The sequence below is a fragment of the Archocentrus centrarchus genome, chromosome 1 (genome assembly GCF_007364275.1).
Source record: "Archocentrus centrarchus isolate MPI-CPG fArcCen1 chromosome 1, fArcCen1, whole genome shotgun sequence".
Lineage (NCBI taxonomy): Eukaryota > Metazoa > Chordata > Actinopteri > Cichliformes > Cichlidae > Archocentrus > Archocentrus centrarchus.
Genome location: NC_044346.1, coordinates 1,385,918 through 1,407,626, shown reverse-complemented (window position 1 = coordinate 1,407,626; position 21,709 = coordinate 1,385,918). Strand labels below are relative to the sequence as shown.

The window sequence follows — 21,709 nt, the reverse complement described above, 5'->3', positions numbered from 1 at the left end:
CTCATTAGCCAATGAGCATAACATGGCTAATCCTCCTTTCTAAAAGACAGTATGACTGAGATTGGAATCATCACCAGTAATAACTTGGAGCCTTTGTGGATGTGCGCAGGATGTCTTCTGATCCATCAAGTTATTGTTTGGGGAAAATGTGCGCTTTTTTTGGCCCTTAAAAATGTACCTGTAGTTACCTTGAGGTCCAATACTTGGACTTAAGGTTTGATTCAGATTCGCCTGTAGGGACAGAAATGGGTTTTTATTGTACCCCTACTTCTAAACGTCCTGGGGAGCGACCTGATCAAAGCGCTTCTTGCTCAGTTAATTAGGATGACCAGTTCATGAACATACTCTATATACATATTTACATAGATATTTAAACAGGTTTGTGGCCTTTAATCCAGTTTTTTAAAAAGTCTGTGCTTCACCACAGGACTACAGAGAGCTGCTTTGCCTTTATGGACTGTTGGACCTTTAATGCACTGGGACATACAGTACAGGATCTTCCTTTATAAACTCTGTCCAATCCGTACAGTTTGCCAAAGGTGGAGTCCAAACAAATTCCTGACACACGACTGAAGCAAACCTGATGACAATTTAGAGCCGCAACTAAATGTCTGACGTCTTCTTTTTTAAATACACTTGTATTTGTGGGTTGTTGAATGAATGGGATTTATGTTGACACGGTGGTGCAGTGGTTAGCACTGTTACCTCACAGAACGACAGTTGTTGGTTTGGACCTTGTGGTCGGTTGCAGCCTTGCTGTTCCAACAACATGCATGTTTGATTAACTGCTGATCCTGAACTGTGTGGTGTGGTGTTTCTGTGTGATGGACGGGCGGCCTGTCCAGGCAGGTTTAACAATATAAATATCAATTTTGCAACACTGTAATGTGCAAAAACGGAGGCGATCTGAATACTGTGTATGCTTCTGTCACACACCTTTCTGTTGTAGAGCACCTGTCATTTTAAATCTTTGTCATTTTAGAGCTGCCTGGTGTGTTTGGGTCCCCTTCCCCTCGGCTTTCTTTTTGGTTTTTGCGAGTGTGTCCTGCCCTGAAACATCCTGTATTTTAAAGATGTTTTCAAGCTGTTCTGTTTCATCTGTCTGTGCTTTTTTATGTGTCTTTATTCACGATCCTTCGATCGCAAGCGTGACTTTGTCATTTGGAGACAGACGCTGTCATTTTTATTTTCTATGTTGAATCAAAGTGTTTAATCTGCCATTGCTTGTTAGAGAGCCTGCAAGTATTGTTTCTTTTCTTCAGTTTATGTCACGTAACAATACGAGTGCACATCTTTATGTTGCTGTTTCTTATTTGAGAACATATCTGTGCAGAAAGCCAGAGCTGCAGATGGATCCAGAGAGAGGATGCTGGAGAGGTCCAGATAGGCAGAGTGAGGAGAGAGAGCGTTGAAACAGGGACTTCCCTGAGCCTCCATCATCTGCAGGGAGGGAAAAAAAACGCTCACACACACACTGCCTCCCACACACACACACACACGCACACTGTGCTGAGAGCTAGCAAGGGGCTTTAAACAAGCTTCACACAAAACCGAGACAAAGGGACTGTAACCTGCCACAATGGAAGAAAACATGGATGAATCGCAAAGCCAGAAAGGTAGGAAAGGACGAGGAATTGATTCATTTTTTATCGTCCATCAGCTGCTCCTTCATGCCATTGTTCTCTTCACCCTTCCCTCCCTGTATCATGGGATCCCTTTGTGTGTGTCGTGGGCAGAGAGAAAGAAGACAGCGTACATGTCCTACAGAGAAAAAGCTTAGACTTTAGATTGTATATTTAATTTGCACCTTATCTTGGCACGGTTCACGTTCCCTGTTTTCCTCATTGATGGTCTTGGCAGAAATGGAAAGGCAGGCTGTGAATTCTGATGGAGCCTGTCCGGCTCCGGATAATAACGCAGGATCATATATGAGCCTGTTTCGTCGTGTGTTCCGATGAACGGGTGCTTAAATACGCAGATTGTTTGGGCTGAGGATGAACGGAGATGACAGACACTGGAGGCTTGGTGTTGTTTTGGAGGCTGGACGGACAGATGGACGGACAGATGGATGGATGCATGGATGGGTGGATGGATGGAGGAGGTGGGAGTGGCTGGGGGAGGAAAAGGGGGAGAAGAGGGTGATCAAAGGAGGGAGCGTGGGGCAAAACCTTGAAATAAAGACTAAAAATCAGAGGGAGGAGGGATAAGTGGGGCAGTGATTGATGCCTCCATTGGGATTTTCTTTGTTAGCCCTCATTGTTGATGCTTCACGCTTGTCTGAACGCCTTTTCCTCTCTGCTCTCCCTCACGCTCTGCATGCCCCCCCTCCCTCCTTTTTTTTCCCGTCTGTGTCGCTCCCTTCCCTTTCCCTCCATTTTCTTCATATCTCTCCATCTCCTTTTCTCCTCCCTCGTTCGGTCTCAGTATATAAGTATAAGCTGGGTTTTCTCCATCTTTCAGACTCTGTCGTGTTTTCCCCGTCTACCTGTTTCTGTCTCTCTCTCCCTAACCCTCTATTTTGACTAATCTCTCACTCGCCACCATCTCACTCTCTCGGTTGACTCCCTCTCACTCCCTTTATTCCCATTTTTTTTTCCCGCCAACCATTTTTCAAATTCTTTTTCTACTCTTAAACATTCCATATAAACTCATCTCCATGGCGGCTGTTTGCACACGGTTGTTTGCATTTTTTCATGCATCCTCCCAAATTATCGGTGTTGTTGTTGATGTTGGTGGTAAAAATGGGCGTGTCCATTTTCTTCATCGCACCTTCACGAGACGTATCCACTGCTGCTTCCACAGATAAAGAAACGCAACCAATAATGGAGGTGATTTTGATGAAAAATAAAGAAATATGTATATACATCGCCACAGGATAGTGTTTATTCACACTGTATCTATGGAAACACCATTATGACATCGTCTTCCGTTGTGTGATAGGCGCGTTTGTGTGTTTTTTCTGGAAGGAACCTGTTTTAGCCAATCAGAGACCCCAATGGTGTTCAAGCAAACATGATTTTTCATTCCTGCCACTTTCTTTTTTTTTTCACCCCCACTCCTTCTGTTCATCCTCTTAACTAGTTCCCATCCTACACCCATGTCATTCTCTCCATCTTCATTGCTTTGCTTTTACAGCCTTCTTTAGTTCAGCCATTACAGGCCTCATCTCCTCCCTTTAGTCACAATTTAAGAAAACAGGATGCACACAGCTTACAAAACAGGTGTGCGCAGAAATGAGGCGGTGCAGAGACAGACGTGAATTTGTCAGACACACCGTTAAAATTAAGCCAATATTTGCCAGAAATGGGAACTGCCATATTGTGCATGTGACGTTATTTGCACCCAAAGATTGTGCAGTAATGAAACAGGAGGGGTGACAAACGGCAACACCCCCACTAAAAACATCTCAGAACACAAATTCAAGTTGGCAATTAATAAAATGAAACTGTGAAGCAGTTTGTTCTGAGATTTCAGTAATTTCTACAGGTGCTTTGTTAAAAGTCTTATTCCCTTTTGTCCGGAGACAATGTAATGGAGCGTTATGACTAAACTCAAAACTAAAATAAAAAATATAAGTCAACAAATGCTATAGAAACCATCTGAAGATGCGTTCAGAGTCAGTTGCTCAGCATTTTTTTGGTTATAAAGACTTAGATTTCCCCATTGTGGGACTAATAAAGGGATTTCTTATCTTGGTGTTCAGAACTAAAACATGAAGCATCTGTAATAAACCTGTAATCTTTCCAATGATGGAAAGATTACAGGTTTATTTCATATTGTATAGAAGTCTATGAGAAAAAAAAGAGCTTCCTTCTCACTTGATGACCTCAATAAACACTTTCTGGCTGGGTTTATAATCTCAGTTTATGAGCTTACTGAATAAAACATGTTTATTTAATAAATTATGTTATTAGAGTCAAAAAGTCAACAAAGCAGGGTATGCTGTAAGGCGGGACTAATGAGCGTGCAGTGCTACATCCACACACCTGATATCAAAACCCAACAAAATGCCTCACTCACCAATGAATGGGTGATGTCACGGTGGCTACGTCCATCTTTTATTGTAGGGTCTTTATCACAGTGTCTAAAGTGCCTTCAGGCGACTGTTGGGATTTTTCTGATTCTTCCTGTTAAAGGGAGTTTTTCCTTCCCAGTGTGCTTGCTCGCGTTGGGTTTCTCTGTAATTGTTGTATAGTTTTAACTTTACAATATAAAGAGCCTTGAGACGACTGTTATGATTTGCCGCTATATAAATAAAATGTAATTGAATTGAATTTTATATCCAGTGAATGCTTCTGATTTACATCTTTGTCTCCTTAGTAGCAGAAACTGGAAAGTTAATAATGATCATCATAATTAAGCCTCCTGTTTTTTTTTTTCTCGGCTGTGGATCCAAAGCTGTTTTTATACACACATTTATTAATCTTCTGTACTCGTTCATCAGTTGTTAAGAATTATATCACGGGACCATTCTAACAGCCATTAACACGCTGCTTTCAGGCTCAAAGGAAACTATTAAAGTTGACAATATTAAACCAAATGTAGTCTTTAAAAAGCTCTTTCAGCTTCTTCCTCTCAGGGTATTTTTCTCTTTCTGGGGTTATATTAATGGACATTTGTCTCTTAAATCCCTTCATCATCTTATCTAAGCATTTCCTGACCCCAGATTCTCCACAGGGTTAATTAAAGTTTCATGAACTCTAATCTAACCTAAAAGTCTGAAAGCATCGGTTTGAACGGTTTGAACATTTTCTTTTCCTGCTTTTAGAGACTTGCAGGTTTAATTGAAAATCTCAGGCTCATTTCACACATCTCAGGTTGTTTGTTTGTTCATGCACACCTCTGGGAGCAGCTGCATAGCTCAGGTCATTTATAACTGCTGAATATTTCAGTCCTTTATTTGTCTCAGTTAATATGGTGACTGCTAACGTTTAGGTACATTAGTTTGGATAAGTTGGTGATGATGTTGTTATTATGGGAGAGAATTGTATGATTGTGTTACGTTTGTGTGACTGGATAGAAGGCTTCTTGCAGACCAGCTATTACTGATGCATCTGAATGGTCCTGTGAGCAGCTGTAATGGTAGCTGCACAGAAGATGCTTTGTGTTCCACACCAATCACTGAGTTTCAATATTTAGTGTTTAAAGGGATGACAAAAGACTAATAAATAGGCTAATAATACCCCCCCACCGCCCCCTTTTTTTTGGGGGGGGGGGGGGGGGGGGGGGGGGGGGGCAGAAGTGACCATATTTGGGTGAGTGGTTGGAGTGTGAAGTTGACACTTGCACGCTTGGTTGGTGAGCTGCATCCAAAGCTGCATTGTGTGCATGGGTGTGTCACACAGACACATACCTGCTAATCAGCAAAAGCCAAATGAAATCCTTGAATTTCCCTCAGCAAAACTGGAGCTCCGCCTTCTTGGACCGTCTGTTAGTCCAATGAAGCGCCAAAAAGGCTCCAACAGCACAAACACGGTCCAGAGGTCCAGTTCAGGGACTCCAGTTACAGCTGAGGTGAAACCCAGCAGACAGCTAGCAGCTACAGCCGCCTGTGTCGCCATCCACCTGTCAGTCAAAAAGGCCACGCCCCTAATCTTGCACGCAGTCAGGCTGTAAACATGTTTATTTCTACTGTAATGTTGGACATTTTCACACGGGACTGACTCACTGCTGGCACCATCCTCCAGTAGATGTTAGAGGAGCTGCAGACTTTGGTAACTTCTATGTTGGCTGCATTTTCCTGCCCTGGAAGTTCATGTTTGGTGGCATGCTGCCATCACTGTTCAGATTTTCTGTATCATCTCATAAAAAAATGAACTGAACTTCAAACACAGTAGTTTTTAATCAGAAGTGGAGATTGATGGACAAAACAGACAACATCTCTGATATCGTCTCCTCAGCAGCAGGCGATTCATTTAATTCAGCTGTGTTCAGTGTGATCAAATTTTTCATTTATCATTCATTTATTTATACAAAATAATGCTGACAGTGCTGCATTATGTTGCAGTTTCTTTTTATACATGCGCAGCGGTGGAGAAATGTTGAATGACTATATATTTATTCAAGTTTAAGTTACAAAATTCAAAGTGTGTTTTTGCTGAAAAGTGAGACTTAAAAAGTCTGACAGCTGGGAGGGGCTGTTCTCCGACACGCATCCAGTCCCAGCTGTGGGGAAACACACGCAGCCAGACAGGAAAATGTTGTTATATGCAAATAATTTCTCACTTGTTTCTCAGCTTTTGAGTAACCGTGAACATGTGTATACGTTCTCCTCTCGGATCAAGATTCTCTCGAAGAAAACTGATGGTATGTCATCTTTAATCAGAGTTATTACAGTTATTAACTGGGACGGGAAGAGAAGGAGGACACACAGTTTGTGGTTACTGGGCACCATTCATCATATCCTCACATGACAACGACACCGAAACAAAAAAGATCCACCCAAAAGCAGGAGAGCAAACATCAGCTGAGAAAGCTGCTGAGATCTGTGAACTGCAGTCGTCTCATCTGTTCTGTTTGATCTGCTCCTCCTTTAGATTGTCAGGTCTGAGTTTGCGGCGCTTGCTGATGTGGAGACTTTAGTCTGTCTCAATCAAATTATGCAGTTTTTGTTAAAAGTTTTTATAAAACACATCAAGGATCCTTCCCAGGAAACACCTGATTGATGCAACATTTTAAAAGGCAGTGTGTCACCATAAATGACCATTAGCATTATATCAGCATTAAGGAGCATTATTAGTACTGGTTTCTTTTTGGTGGGTTATTCATGTTGCCACTTGGAGTCCAGAAAAGGAATTTTTAATGTGTTGTAGATTTCTGTGGGAAAAGTGACCACAGCAGTCCAGCTGAGAGCAGACTTTGTGTATGTGCCTCATATCCATTTCATTATCATGGGCAATAATAGAAAGGCACTTAATGTAGAGAGGAATGAGTCAATACAAACTGACTTAGCAGGCCCGCAGAGGGGAGGGTGAGATACTGGAGAGATAAAGAAGCAGAGGAGGATGACATATGGGATGTTTCTCCTTTATCTCTCTCGCGCTCTGTGAAGGTAATTTCATTACTGTCCATTGACACATGAAATGAAAAGCAGCTCTGCTCTGCTGCCTGTGAGCGCATCGCCCTTACACACTGTGTGCAGCTGGCTGAATGCTCTGCGTGCTGACCGCAGTGGGAGGAGGAGGTTAACCCGAGCCCTGACTCTAACATCACTCAGCGGCTCGGTTTGTCTGACCGGCCCTCCAAATTACATATCGACAGCTTCTGGGCAGACTGCCAGGAAGTTTCTCGTAGCCCCCCAAATTTCCACTTTTACATAAGAAACATGAAAATATAATGAGCAGATCGCTGTGAGAACATGAAGGAGATGTGGTGTAGTGCCAGATGTGAGTTGCCCAGTTTTGGAGCAACTGGCTGTAGAGCTGTGCAGAGCCTTCTCTTCTAAAAGGTGCTCAGAGTGTCACTAAAATACATTCAAACAAACACAGACCTTGTCGTGAGCATCTGCATGTAGGAACTAGCTTCTGATTTTTCTCCATCTTGATTGTTTCGGTGTGAGTTGCTCGGTTTTGGAGACGTGTCTGCCATCTTGTAAATACGATGGAAGTAAGTGACGTTGGCCTTGTGGTGCAAAAAGATCAAAAAACACGCTTTTCAAAATCTCAGCAGGGATGTAGGAACTATTTTTGATCTACTCCGCTCTGCTGTTTACATCCACCAACCAAAAAAAGCATGCAGACAGCTGGTGAGAGATGGACTCTTCTGTTTGCACAGAGACACGTTTGGTGTAGTTTGGTAGAAAGAAAGTAGATCCTGCATGAAACTGCTCGTATTTTTTGGCACCACAAAGCTACTGCCATTTGGTTCTGCTGTACTGAGGAGCAGGCAGACATCTCCAAAACTGGACGATCTGGATGGATAAACAGGAGAAAGGAGTTAATGTTATTTTAGTTTGAACTGTCCCTTTAATGCTCTCCTGGAGGTTCTTTAAGATTTCTGGAGATGGCCATGAAATTTTCTGAGCTCGTCATCTTCCCAAAGGGATGAAGCTCGTTAATTATAAAGGACCCTCTGAGATCTCTTTTCTAAATATTTGTGGCAGCGGTCCAAGCTGTGAGGGATTGTTTTATGTAAGCGGGAAATGGACACAAACATATTTAGATGGTATTATTTTTCCACTGGTGCACAGAGCAGCTTCCCTATCCACACAAACGCCTTCCTGTGGTTAAGTGACCCTCGGTCGCCGGTGTCGGATGTGTGAAGGTTTTTTGTGTTTTCTGTATCTTCTCGTGTTGAGTGTCAGGTTTCCAGCTGCGATTCAGAAAATCCTCCCTTATCTCTGTAAACTCAGCAATGCTGCCTTCACCGAGTCCTGGCAGCGCTTCCAGTTTTCACCGTTTCATGGAGTCGCTCCAGCGTCAGTCTGTGGATGACATCACCACTACAGTCTGTCTGTGTGCAGCTCCTCGGGAGGAGGGAGTGGTTCGGATTCTGCATCTACACATCGACAGCAGGAACAGGAATAATGCCTCTTCAGTGGGAGCTTCTCATTTATTTGTGACATTATCTGGCAGATCAGCTGCTAGTTTAAAAGCCTGAAATTTTCTGTGTGGATGGAAGAGCTAGTGCAGATATGTCTTTAGTGTGGGAGACTCAGCTTCCGGTGGAGGTCTAAAAATGGTGTTTCAGAGGCTTGTCTCTTGGCAAGAGTGCTGCTCTGAATGCTTGTTTTGTATGAGCATGAAAGTCTACACAGAAGTGCAGCTTTAAGGCAGGAATATAAAACCACAGGATGTATTTTCAGCCAGTTAGTGTTTGGATCTCTAGCTGTGTTCATGTGCACAATTTATTAAGCTTTGTGTTTGCAGATTGCAAAGTGAAAATTGTGTACAGTTAAATACGGGTACAGTTCCATTTTGCAGCCTTTCTTGCTGCTTAATTTTCCAGTCTTTCCAGTTTAATGTGTGCTTTTCCTTTATTAAATGTCTCACTGGAGCATCCACTCATCATGAGAAGTGTCACACTCAGCGGCGGCGTTTATAATACACAAACCCACGACTGTGATCAGCCACAAACCCCTCCCCAAACAGCAGCCGTGAGCTGTGTAACGTCACTGAGCTCACAGGCGTATAAACACGAACCTCTTTGAATGAGCCTGTAACGGAAATGCAGACTGTTAATGTGTGTTTGAGCCAAAATGATCACACTCAGAGCAGCTTTTCTGATAAAGTGCGACACATTCTTTACACTCTTAGTTCTTTAGTTTAACTCTGGGTGTGTGCTTGATTTCTGCAGGCAAATGTGATCGTTCCACTATATCCCCTTTCATGTTTCATAATGAGTTCTGTCTGGCTGTCTGAGAGTCATCCATCACTGAAAACTGATTGGTCTCTCTGGGTCTTCCCCCCTCATCTTCTCCCTCTTATTACTGGCCTCATTTATTTGTCTCTATCAGTGTGTGGTTCTCTGGCAGAAGATATTTTACATTTACAGGGAAATAAACAAATGCCAATTATCTCACATATTTAGCACTGTGGGACTGTGACCTGATGAAAGCTGATCTATTCTGGAAGAAAGTGAGGATGGTCCAAGGATACTTGCTTGGATGGTATATTCTCATAGAAGTTAGCATTGTCTGTCCTGGTTTCCTCAGCTTAAAGCCGATGAGTCTGTCAGTGTCACCCCTACGAAGCGCGTGTGTTTGGCATGATGACGTAGCAAACGCCTTCTCTGGAGTGGTTTATTTATCCATTTCAAGTCGGAGCACAAAATGTGAAAATGTCTGACACTCCTTGACTTCAGCCATCTAACCAAGACTCATAAAAAAGAAATTGCTGTTGATATCAGCATATCTGCTGGATATCTATACTGATATAGACTGGATAATGTGTTAGGAATGAGAGGATGTCACATCATTTGATGGAAATGAAAAATATTAAGGTACAGAGGGCTGAATTCAAAGAAAATCAAAGTGAAAAACTGATGCGGCAGACTAGTCCATTTTGCTAAAATTTCACTGTATCCAACCGTCCATCCATTTTCTTCCGCTTACCTGGGGTGGTGTTGTAGGGGCAGCAGCCTAAGCAGAGAAATCCAGACCTCCCTCTCCCCAGCCACCTTCTCCAGTTCATCCAGGGGAACACTGAGGTTTTCCCAGGCCAGCCGAGATATATAATCTCTCCAGCGTGACCTAGGTCTGCCCCGGGGCCTCCTCCCGGTATGACAAGCCTGGAACACCTCACCCAGGAGGCACCCAGGAAGCATCCTGGTCAGATGCCAACAGGCTCCTTTCGATGTAGAGGAGTAGTGGTTCTCATTCTTCGGTCACTATCCAAAGCTCATGACCATAGGTGAGGGTAGGAACGTAGATCGACCGGTAAATTGACAGACTTTTACGCTTGGCTCCCTCTTCACCACAACAGACCGGTGCAGCATCCGCATCACTGAGGCTGCAGCCCTAATCCATCTGTCCATCTCCTGCTTCCCTCTTCTCTCACTTGTAAACAAGATCCCAAGACCCTTCGACTCTTCCACTTGGGGCAGTTTCACTTGTCCCAGTTTCACTGTAGCAACTCAAAATGGTACTCAGTAGTTTGTGTGGCCCCCACGTGCTTATATGCATGCCTGACAATGATGGGACTCCTAATGAGATGATGGATGGTGTCCTGGGGGATCTCCTTCCAGATCTGGATCAGGGCAACACTGAGCTCCTGGACAGTCTGAGGTGCAACCTGGTGGTGTCAAATGGACTGAAACATGATGTCCCAGTGGTGTTCTACTGGCTTTAGGTCTCAATCAAATTAGGTGAGTGTGGGGGCCAGTCAATGATATCAATGCCTTCATCCTCCAGGAAGTGCCTGTATACTCTCTCCACATGAAGCATTGCCATGCACCAGGAGGAACTCAGAACCCACTGCACCAGCGTAGGGTCTGACAGTGGGTCCCAGGACTTCATCCCGATACCTGATGGCAGTCAGGGTGCTGTTGCCTAGCCTGGAGGTCTGTGCGTCCTTCCATGGATGTGCCTCCCCAGACCATCATTGACCCACCACCAAACCTGAAAGATGTTACAGGCAGCATAATGCTCTCCAAAGCTTCTCCAGACCCTTTCACGTCTGTCACACGGGCTCAGGGTGAACCTGCTCTCATCTGTAGAAAGCACAGGGTGCCAGTGGTGGACCTGCCAATTCTGGTATTCTATGGCAAATGCCAATGGGGCTCCACGGTGCCGGGCAGTGAGTACAGGGCCCACTAGAGGAGATTGGGCCCTCAGGCCACCCTCATGAAGTCTGTTTCTGATTGTTCGGTCAGAGACATTCACACCAGTGGCTGCTGGAGGTCATTTTGCAGTTCTGGTAGTGCTCATCCTGTTCCTCCTTGCACAAAGTAGCAGATATCAGTCCTGCTGGTGGGTTAAGGACCTTCTACGGCCCTGTCCAGCTCTCCTAGAGTAAATGCCTGTCTCCTGGAATCTCCTCCATGCTCTTGAGACTGCACTGTACCAGCACAGCAAACCTTCTGGCAATGGCACGTATTGATGTGCCATCCTGGAGGAGTTGGACTATCTGTGCAGCCTCTGTAGGGTCCAGGTATGGCCTCATGCTACCAGCAGTGACACTGACCCTAGCCAAATGCAAAACTAATGAAAAAAAAAAACAACAGGGAAAAATGCGAGTGTCCTCCACCTGTAAAATCATTCCTGTTTGGGGGGTTGTCTCGTTGTTGACTAATGTTGACTAATAAATCAGGACTGTATCGTTATGCTAAAATATAAATTGCAGGCTTTTTGACTTTCTCCTCTGTGATAGTGAATTCATAGGCAGTTTGAAATCACATGGGAGCAATTTTTAATGAGTCAGCACTTCTGTGCCGATCCCTTGATTATCGTATCTTAGGTAGGTATAGCTGAAGAGAGTCCAGTACAGTTAATGAAAACCAGATAATCACTGAATTAATGGGTGATTAATGGTTTGACTACTGGTAAAACGGATCTCTCTAAAGTCTATGACTACAGCTATTTGTCATTTATTGTCACTGATAATAAAGTTGGAGGATCTCCCTCTGTGGTCTCCCCTCACTAACACGCAGCTCAGACTCCGAGCAATCATCACAGCAACGGGGAGGCGGGGGGTGCAGGGAGGTGGGGGTGGGGGTGGGGGGGGATTTGTGGATGAACAGACAATTTGACTGGCAGATTGGAGAATCTTTTCAGGAGGCCATCCCAAGAGAGGCCACTACCACTAACTGTGTGTGTGTGTGTGTGTGTGTGTGTGTGCGCACGCGTGTGTGTCACACAGAAGATATAGATATAATCCATATGAAAATGGTGATTTTGTAAACCAGAAAAAATACACCCTTAAACATGTAAGCAGTCACACCCTGAGAGGAAGCCGCACACGCAGGTGTGGTACATTTCTGCTTATCTAGGTTACGCTCCACTGTGCTGCGCGGCCTCTCAGTCTTAATGGTGTAGTGGAGCTGAACTTGTCATTTTCCATTAGAACCCAGTCTTGACTTTTGAGTGCATCTTCAGGCCAGTTTCTCTCTCTCTCTGTATTTGTGTGTCTGTGTGAGAGAGCTCAGTGATCCTCTCTCACAGCAAAGACCCGCACACACAAACACACATACAGCGGCAGTTGTCTTTTAGACAATTGGGCGAAACAGCACTGTCCAAATTGCAGCTTAATGAGCACTGAGGCTCCATGTGAAGGTGTGTGTGTGTGTTTGTGTGTGTGTGTGTGTGCGTGCATGCGTGTGTGTGTGTGTGTGTGTGTGTGTGCCATAAACAAAATTACTGACTAATGGATCAACTAATAAATAAATCAGTGAAACATTGTAGCACAAACAAAACAACACAGTCAAATACAGAAAGCTTATAGTTTGATTCAAATCTAAAGGAGTCATCTTCTACAATATTGGTACCACTCTTCTTACTTGGAACATGTGGACACTTTCATCCTGGTGCCACCGTGTAATTATTTGGCTGGAGAGAGACCGTGATGCTCTCTGGGCTGAGAAACGCCCTCCACAGAGATCCAGTTTCACCTTTCAGGTGAGCGTCACCTGCAAACACTTTACAGAGTGAACATCTTGAACCAGGAAACTGAAACAGAAGAAAAGTTTATGAAAACAGACAACAGCTCTAACATGCCTAAAAGAATATTCTGAAATTAATAAAGAACGAAAATTACAAATAATTAATCTTTAGTATGAACCAGTTTTAGAAAGGTTTTACATTAAAATGTGCCTTTAGTATAATTTGTACAGTATTATCCTGTTGTCTGTGAATACAGTCAAATATTGTGAGCGCTGAAGAAATAAAAGCAATAGTAAAGTGTTGATAATAATAAAACTAGGACAAAGATTGGTGGAGGAGGAAATGTTTGAGTGAAACTGCTGCTTCAGTAGTCCGCTCTGGTTTCCAGCTAGCGATGCGCCACCAGGTCCGAGGCTCCTGTGAAGATTAATGTCTAGGTTCATATTCATTTCCAGCGGTGTAATCATCACCGTGTAGTGCAGGTGAAGCTGACAGGTGAACACAAGAAAGACCACAATCTGAAGAGAGGGTACACACGGGGGGAGGACAGCTTTCAGCAACAAATAATGAGGTTTCATAAATCTGCATTAAACAGTAATACTTTCCCTCAAAAACACTAAAGCAGCAACATCACAGGAGCTCACCGCACTCTACACACCATAGACTGGAAAATCAGTTAAAATTCTGCCAGTTCTTTACTGCAATTACAGGGAAATTTGTTCAATCCTACAGTCAAAGTTCAAGATCCAAATATCAATTCATTAAAGAGTTCAGTGTCATTGTTTTGCACATTTATATATAAGGATTAGAAGGGTGATGATCTGCAGTGGAGCAGCAAACGGGTTCCTGCCATCGTCTGAGAAAATAAGCTCCTCCTAAACAAAGAAAACAGCCACACACACATATAGGCGCAGTGCACAGCCTGTCCCAGTTTTTACCAGGTCACTGGGTCTTTCCTGCATTTAAAGCCCAAATATGGAAATATGACGGGGATTATAACATGGCTCAAATTCAGGACACACACTCACAACCTCACACACACACAGAGGCAGAAACACACATGCAGATATCTGCTGATAATCAAAACGCTCAGATGCCAACATGCTGCAGAAACAGCCTCCCGGTGTGTGTGTGTGTGTGCAGCTCTGTCCGTCTTGCAGCGCCAACATGCATGAATCTGTGTGTGAAACTGAGAGCCATGAACTGACTCAGCTGCAAAGGCCCAGAATCAGCATGTAGCTCCTGCTTTGTTAAATGGAGTCAGGCGACGCAAAATGGTACCTTCCTACTGGGCAGAGCAGCCATTTTTGTTCTTCCATCGGCGGAGAAACACGCAGAGTCTGAACGTCGACTCCTTCCTCAAAAAACTCAGACGATATTAATCAAAAGGAGGAGCACGCAGGCTGTGTGTGTGTGTGTGTGTGTGTGTGTGTGTGTGCGTGTGTGTGTGTGTGTGTGCGTGTGTGTGTGCGTGTGTGTGTGTGTGAAAATATGCATCAGTGAGACTGTAGCCCTCACAGAGCTGCGCTGTTTCCATGACAACGCTACAGGCAAAGTGGGTCAGCAGGCTCCTGCCACACCCCGGTTGGCATGGCAACAAGGCTGGTCAATTAAACCTGAGCAGCACGATGTCGCTCTCTCTCTCTCTCTCTCACACACACACACACACACACGCACACACACACACATCATTTACACATCACTTCTCTTCTTCACTCCCATTTCTGTGTGTGTCATTTTTGTGTGTGTGTGTGTGTGTGTGTGTGATCAGGGACTGATGAGGATTTTTTGTTTGGTTTTGTCCAATAAGCAGACTTGTATTGAAAGTCATTCTAATCTCAGCGGGTGGCGAGTTAGCTGGGTGGGGCTGAGGGAGGACGAGCACGCCGCGACATCACAGCGAGCCACACCAGTACCAAAGACTGTACGTAAATGATGTAGCTGGTTTGTGAATCTCCATTTTGAATATTGCTGTTATCGTGATGGATGTTTGAAACGAGAACTGAGCGTGTTTATACGAGAGCACAGAAAGTGCTGACTGGGTTCGTCCTCGGGCTCCTTCCACAGACTGTACGGGAGCGTCACACAGACACAGACACCTGCAAATCTGTAACAAATAAAATCCTCAAATTTCACTCATCAAAACTGGAGCTCAGCCTTCGTGTACAATTAACCGCACAGCAGCCACATCATTGGTCAGATATCTGTAAATGAAATGTTTCCAGTAATAAAGTTCAGCACAGTGTGTGTCTCTGATGGTAATCAGGATGTAGTGGGGTTCTAGCCTCATGGGAGACACTTTTTACTTTCTTTTACTTGCTGTTCACATAACTAAACCATTTCTAATTTAAATTGTTGGGTTTTTTAAGGCTGATTAATTTATTTTGAATATCTTAAAGTGGCTTTTCTTCTCTGTGTGTCTGGAGGTCGGGAGCACCACATGAAGCAGCCACGTCTGGTTTTATAATCAATTGTTCTTCTGCACATGACTGCAGCAATCATGCATCGGGCTCTGGGTCCTTCCTGAATGCAATACTGAGCCTGGACGCCTGCTGCTAATTAGCTGTTTATGCTACACCTTCCGTATAGATGAGCTTTAAATGATCTGCAGCATCAAACACGTCCACAGTGATTTCACCAGTCAGCTGTAGTGTCACCACTGATAAAAACCTGGTGACTCATCGTGCACTCAAATACTCTTCTCCTGCTTGTGCATGTGTGCGAGATGGATCAGCTAAACAGAGCGACGCCAGGGAGAAAATGCAGATGTCTGTGTGAAACTGTGGAAGACGTCCAGCAGGGAAAGATGTTGTTCTGTACTTCCATCGCTGCATTTCTGCCATTATTTCAGGGCCGAAAAGCTTCGCAAAGAGGAAAGATTTAGCCTTTATCTGGCTTCAGCTACAGTAAAGAGGCAGCCACGCAAATGAGTCATTTGAAAATGACCGAATTGTTGGTGCATCATTCACAGCTACTGCACAATTACATAATGTGGCAGGTGGAGAACTCTAATTAATCATTTCAAACAGGAGAACGGCACCGAAAAAAAAGGCACAGTGATCAGAAGTAACCTCTCACTGACTGCAAAACACTCAGCAGCAGCAGCAGCAGCATTAGCATGGGAACTAGATTCAGTTCTCTCCAGGCCTGTGTGGTGCAATGTGAAGACATCTCTTTGATAGGAGAGGAGGAGTAGGCTAGTTTAAGGTGCTTAAGTCTTTTATTATTATTGTTATTATGTATCTATCTGCAAAGTTTGGAGCCAAAAACTGCTTCCTTTCTGGAGCTGTTAATAGTTTTCCTTCTTTCCTAAAATGCAATATGTATTTCAAGAAAGTCTGTTTGTAAGACCTAAATAATCATGTATGTACGTGCGATTCAAAAAGAGAACCCAAACTTTACTTTTGTTTAGAAGCTTTTATTACAAAGTTGACCAAAGAATAAACTGCGATTCCAGAAATTAAAAAAAGCAAAGGTGCGAAACAACAAGCAGGAACGAAGGATTCAGGACAAATTTAGGGCTGACTGGGAATCGAGTCACAGGTGGATCAGGGGTGTGAAAACGAGAGACGGGAAGTTAAATAACAGGAAATCAAAATGAAACACAAGTCAAAGGAAGCCCAAAATAACAGGCAAACGCCAAGAAAATTAAAGTTACATCAAAGTTAGATGTCTAAAAATATAGAAATGCATGTTTCTGCATGTCTCTGTGTTCTAACACACTTCAGGACATTGGTGCAGCAGAGTCAGTTGGCAGAAAAGTCTCATTAGCTCACATTGTATCCACAGTTTTTTTTAAAAAGGGACCATTTCCTTTGTGAATGGAGCTTTCTTTCTGCTCCAGTGCTGCAGGAAGGTTATTTTGAGCCTCGTGCTGTGGGTAGGCTAGCATTTTCCACCTGATTTCCAACTGAGGCCAACCAACCTACATCCTGAGCCAGTATTAAAAGTATATCGCAATAAATCCAGCTGATTCTGGGTAAGAAGCCACGTGAATATCAGCTTATATGTGCAGCTGCCACAGACTGAATGATCCTCTTGCATTATATTGGCAACGTTTAAGCGTTTGCGTGACTCAGTGTTTGTCTGTCGATATGACTTACTGTTCACAGAGGAGGTAAGAACTGCTAATCGAGCAGATCATCTAAAACTACATCAGCTGATCATTAAAACCCTCACAGCTAATAAAACCCTTCAGGAGGTATTTAGGCATCACATTTCATCTCGCTGCTCTCGGGGGAGCTGTGCAGGCCGTCGGTGCATTGATCTCCCCTCAGTTTTCTCTTCTTAAGTAGCTTTTAAGTTGTTAAATCACAGATCAGTTCTATGGCTGACAGCTACTTCCAGCTCTTCATTGAATCTAGATGTTGTCCACAGTGAGAAACACTCAGACCTTTTTATACATGATTTTTTCTTTTGAGTCTTTACTGGATTAAAACCTCAAATGAAAATTATTGTAACTGCATTGTAACTGGCTGCGTTTTTAACCCAGCGGTGGACATCTGCTTGCTGTGAATATGATATACGTGTGCTTCATTAGACCATTGTGTATAGGCATGACACACTCTGTGTGTTACGATTCCCACTTTTTCATTTGCTTTCATGGAAATTCGTGGAGAATTTGTTGGTACGCAGTCAGAATCACAGTTTGTGTCTCTGTATGTTCAGGCTGTAAGGAGTGCTGCGAGCGATGTGTGGGCAGTCTGCCCTGGGCATCACTCATCGCCACCATCCTCCTCTACATGGGCGTGGCCTTGTTCTGTGGGTGTGGCCACGAGGCTTTGAGCGGCACCGTCACCATCCTCCAGAACTACTTTGAAGTCATCAAAGCCCCGGGAGATGCACTGGATGTGTTCACCATGTGAGTGCTTTCACTGTTATTCTATGTGAATCTATATTTGTGAGCGAATAATGATGGACTTTGAAAACTGACTCTGCCCTTTAACGGCTCAGCTTTCCTGACAGTGAATTTAACATCAATAAACCCAAAAAGAACAGACTGACCACAGAACTGCTGAATTCAACACATTTCATTACTTAAAATATTTGACTGAAGCTCTTCATTAATCCAAAGCCATAGTCTGTACATAGAAGATGAATGTAGCCATGGACATTACCCAGTGATTTCAGCACTTTGAAGGGTCAGTGTTGTCTTTTTTAATTGGTAATTGGTGCTAATTGGTCTCAAGAGTTTGAAAACAAGGCGAATGAACTTCTTACTTTTTTTTAAAGACGTTTGGCCTCTTATCCAAGAGGCTCCTTCAGCGAGAAAAGCAAAAGTTGGAGAGTCCCAGGTATTCAAACCCTAGTGGTGGTTGTCACCTTTGAAGCTGGTGTTGACCGACTATTACTCATGTGCATCATTACAATGATGGATTCTACAGACAGAAGCATGGATGTGCCATGGGCTCCCAGGGTCACCCATTGTAGCCAAGCTTTACATGGAGGAAGTGGAAAGTAGAGCTCTTGGTTCTTTCAAAGGCATGGCACCGAGCCACTGGTACAGAGGTGTTGATGACACCTGGGTCAAACCAAAACCCAGGAGAGTAGAAGCCTTCACTCACCACATCAGCTCAGTGGATGAACACATAAGGTTTACCAGGGAGGACACCAGGGAGAACAGGTTACTGTTCCTGAAATGTGTGGTGCTTATTGAGGAAGCCAACACACAGACCAGTACCCACTCTTTGACTCCCACCACCCACTGGAACACAAACTTGGGGTGATCAGGACCCTGCAACACCAGGCAGAAAGTGTTCCCTCTGAGGCTGAAGGGAAACTAAAGGAACACACATGGAAAGAAAGCCCTTAAAACATGTAGTTATCCCAACTGGGCTTTCATCAAATCAGCAAATATCACAGGAAGGAGGGTCAGACACCCGCTGGGGGGAAAGGCAATGACAAACAGAAGATCATCATCATCATACTTTATGTGGCAGGTTTGTCAGGGAAACTCATAAGAATGTTCTCCATGCATGACATCGCAGTTTGCTTCAAACCAAGTCACACCCTCAGGGCTTTCAAATTGTTTTGGAGTAGCAGGGGGGTATGTCAAAGAAGCAGGCGCCTTATGACCGAGACCGAAGCCATGACGGCAGCAGACGATATGAATAGTCACATGGCAGTTGTGAACCAATCAAATGGCTCAGATTGAAAGAACGTAAATATTGCCATGTGCGTCCACATGGCGCTGGAAATGGAGACGGCAGGTGGCGCCAAAAATTTTTTTAGGAAAATTAAAAAGTAGATGGCGTAGAGCGGTGGAGTAGCTGGAAAATGCGCCTGCCGCCGGCATAATTTGAAAGCCCTGACCCTCAGGCAGAAATTAGTCCATCTTAAGGGCAAACCCCCCCCAAACACAAGCTAAACAACACAGTGAACGCTGTCCAGTGCAGTGAAGAGTGCTCCGACCTCTACACTGGAGAAACCAAACAGCCTTTTCACAAAAGCACAACATAGAAGAGCCACCTCGACAGGGTAAGACTCAGCTGCACATCTGCATCTAAAGGTCAAAGGTCACTCTTTGAGGATGCCAATGTTCACATTTTGGACCAGGAAGACAGATGGTCTGAAAGAGGAGTTAAAGAAGCATTTATGTCCACTGTGAACAACCATCACTGTAGAGAGGAGGTGGATTATGACACCAACCGTTCCCCATCTACAATGCAGTCCTGAACTCCTTCCCCAGGAGCCTCAATCCCCCCCACTCACACCTTACTTCAGGTGGCCTCAACAGGTCAGATGATAGGGTGGGATAAGGTCTCACAGTGGTTTCACCCAAAACCCCTGGTTTCATCCAATCAATCATCCAATCATGTGATGATTGGGTGACTGGAGTGGGTCATCCTCCCAGGCCTGGGAGCCACCTCCTTCAGATAAGATAAGATAAAACTTTAATGATCCCACGACGGGGAAATTTGTGCATTACAGCAGCTCAGTGCAGAGAAGAAGGATGAATAAAACAAATGAAATAAAACAGAATAGAAAACACTATATACATAAAATATATATATATCAATATCAATACACATATACATATACACACACATCAAAACACTATAAACAGATATCAAAAGAACTATATACATTTGTAACCAGTAAGGTACACAGCAAACACGGTATGCATTATATGGGTGAGAGTGTAATAAATAAAATGTACTGTATGGATAAAGTGATGGCAGTGGAGGTAAAGTGTCCAAGTGATTCATGACATCATGAGCCTTTCCCAAACTGCAGCCTCTTGGCATCAATAAACGTGTTTCATTCACATTTAAGGTTGGAGACCCCGCCAGGGTGTTGTTAGATAATTGCATCAAAAAAATGCTACAAAAGGCTCCAACAGCTACAGCCCCCTGTGCCGCCTCCACGCCACGCCCCTAATCATGCATGCATGCAGTCACGCAGACTGTAAACATATTTATTTATGCTGTGAAGTTGGACACTTTAACATGGAAGTCTATGGGGACTGACTCACTGCCAGAGCCTTAAGTGGCGACTATGGGAACTGCAGTTTTTGCAGGTTTTAGGGTTTTTTTAATTTAAAACAGACAAAAAAGAGAAAAAAACTTAATTGGGAAGTACAATTCAATGGCTCCTTTTACAGCTCTTATATTTTTAAAATCAATAAATCCTCCATCAATCTGTGTTATAAACTTAAAGCAGCAGCAGTGTCAGCAGCGCTCTCACAGCTCTGACTTGTCTCTGGCAGCTACACATAGTGATTTAGCTGAAGATGCTTAAGAAGTCTGAAGAACACTTGAAGATGCGGTTGAGCATGAAAATAAATAGTCATTAATTAGCGACTCTGTGATGTGTGTCCTCTCCACAGTATTGACATCCTGAAGTACATCATTTATGGCCTTGCAGCTGGATTCTTTGTGTTTGGAGTGCTGCTGTTGGTGGAGGGCTTTTTCACCACCGGAGCCATCCGCGATCTCTATGGAGAGTTCAAGATCACTGCCTGTGGACGCTGCCTTACTGCATTCGTGAGTAAACTCTGAAACAAATCAGATTCATGTGACACATTTATATTTATGTCAATGTTTTAATAAATAAGGGCTGATGGGATGGACCTTACAAACTGTGTAGTTAAAGAATAGACCTGATGACTTTACCCTAACCCCTGACCCCTAACCCGAAACAGCAAAAACAGATGAAATGAGCTAATGTGTATCCTGAGAAATCACATCAATAAGCACTTCATATTGTAAGTCTATGACTCTACATTAGAGATAAAAACCCAACAATCCTACAGTTCCCTAATACCAACTAAATCATGTTCTGTATTTCTAGAACTTATATGTCTTATTCCTCTGTGCTACGGACACCCACACTAATAAAACATGTCGTCAGCAACACATTCGGACTCCCACTTCACCACATACTGGTGCTTTGTCAGTATCCACACTTTACCCACTGCTACCCCTTTAGCCCAAGACGTGCAGGGTTGTTCTCCAGGACTCTCCAGATGAGGAAGGACTCCCTGCGCCCCAACCTGCAGAGCAGCATTGCACAGATCAGCAACCACCGCTGGCCTTGTGATGGCGGTCTTTGGGCGCCTTTATCTTCAGTTAACCGTCGATAAAGGCGTGCTTTGGGTCGGCTTCCTGCTCTCCTGCCACTTTACCCCAAGAATTTCATTTAGGATAAATAAACCCATATTTGTATAAACTC

At 43.8% G+C, this 21,709-nt stretch overlaps 1 protein-coding gene across 1 annotated transcript in view; it reads left to right on the top strand.

The window, feature by feature from the left end:
- Positions 1-1,460: 1,460 nt before the first annotated feature.
- Positions 1,461-21,709, top strand: part of LOC115785203 (neuronal membrane glycoprotein M6-a-like) — a 29,588-nt gene continuing 9,339 nt past the window's right edge. The window contains exons 1-3 of the mRNA XM_030736706.1: positions 1,461-1,616; positions 17,705-17,897; positions 20,865-21,021. Of these exons, the coding sequence (XP_030592566.1) occupies positions 1,580-1,616; positions 17,705-17,897; positions 20,865-21,021 (387 nt within the window). The 5' untranslated portion in view covers positions 1,461-1,579. The remainder of the gene's footprint in view (positions 1,617-17,704; positions 17,898-20,864; positions 21,022-21,709) is intronic.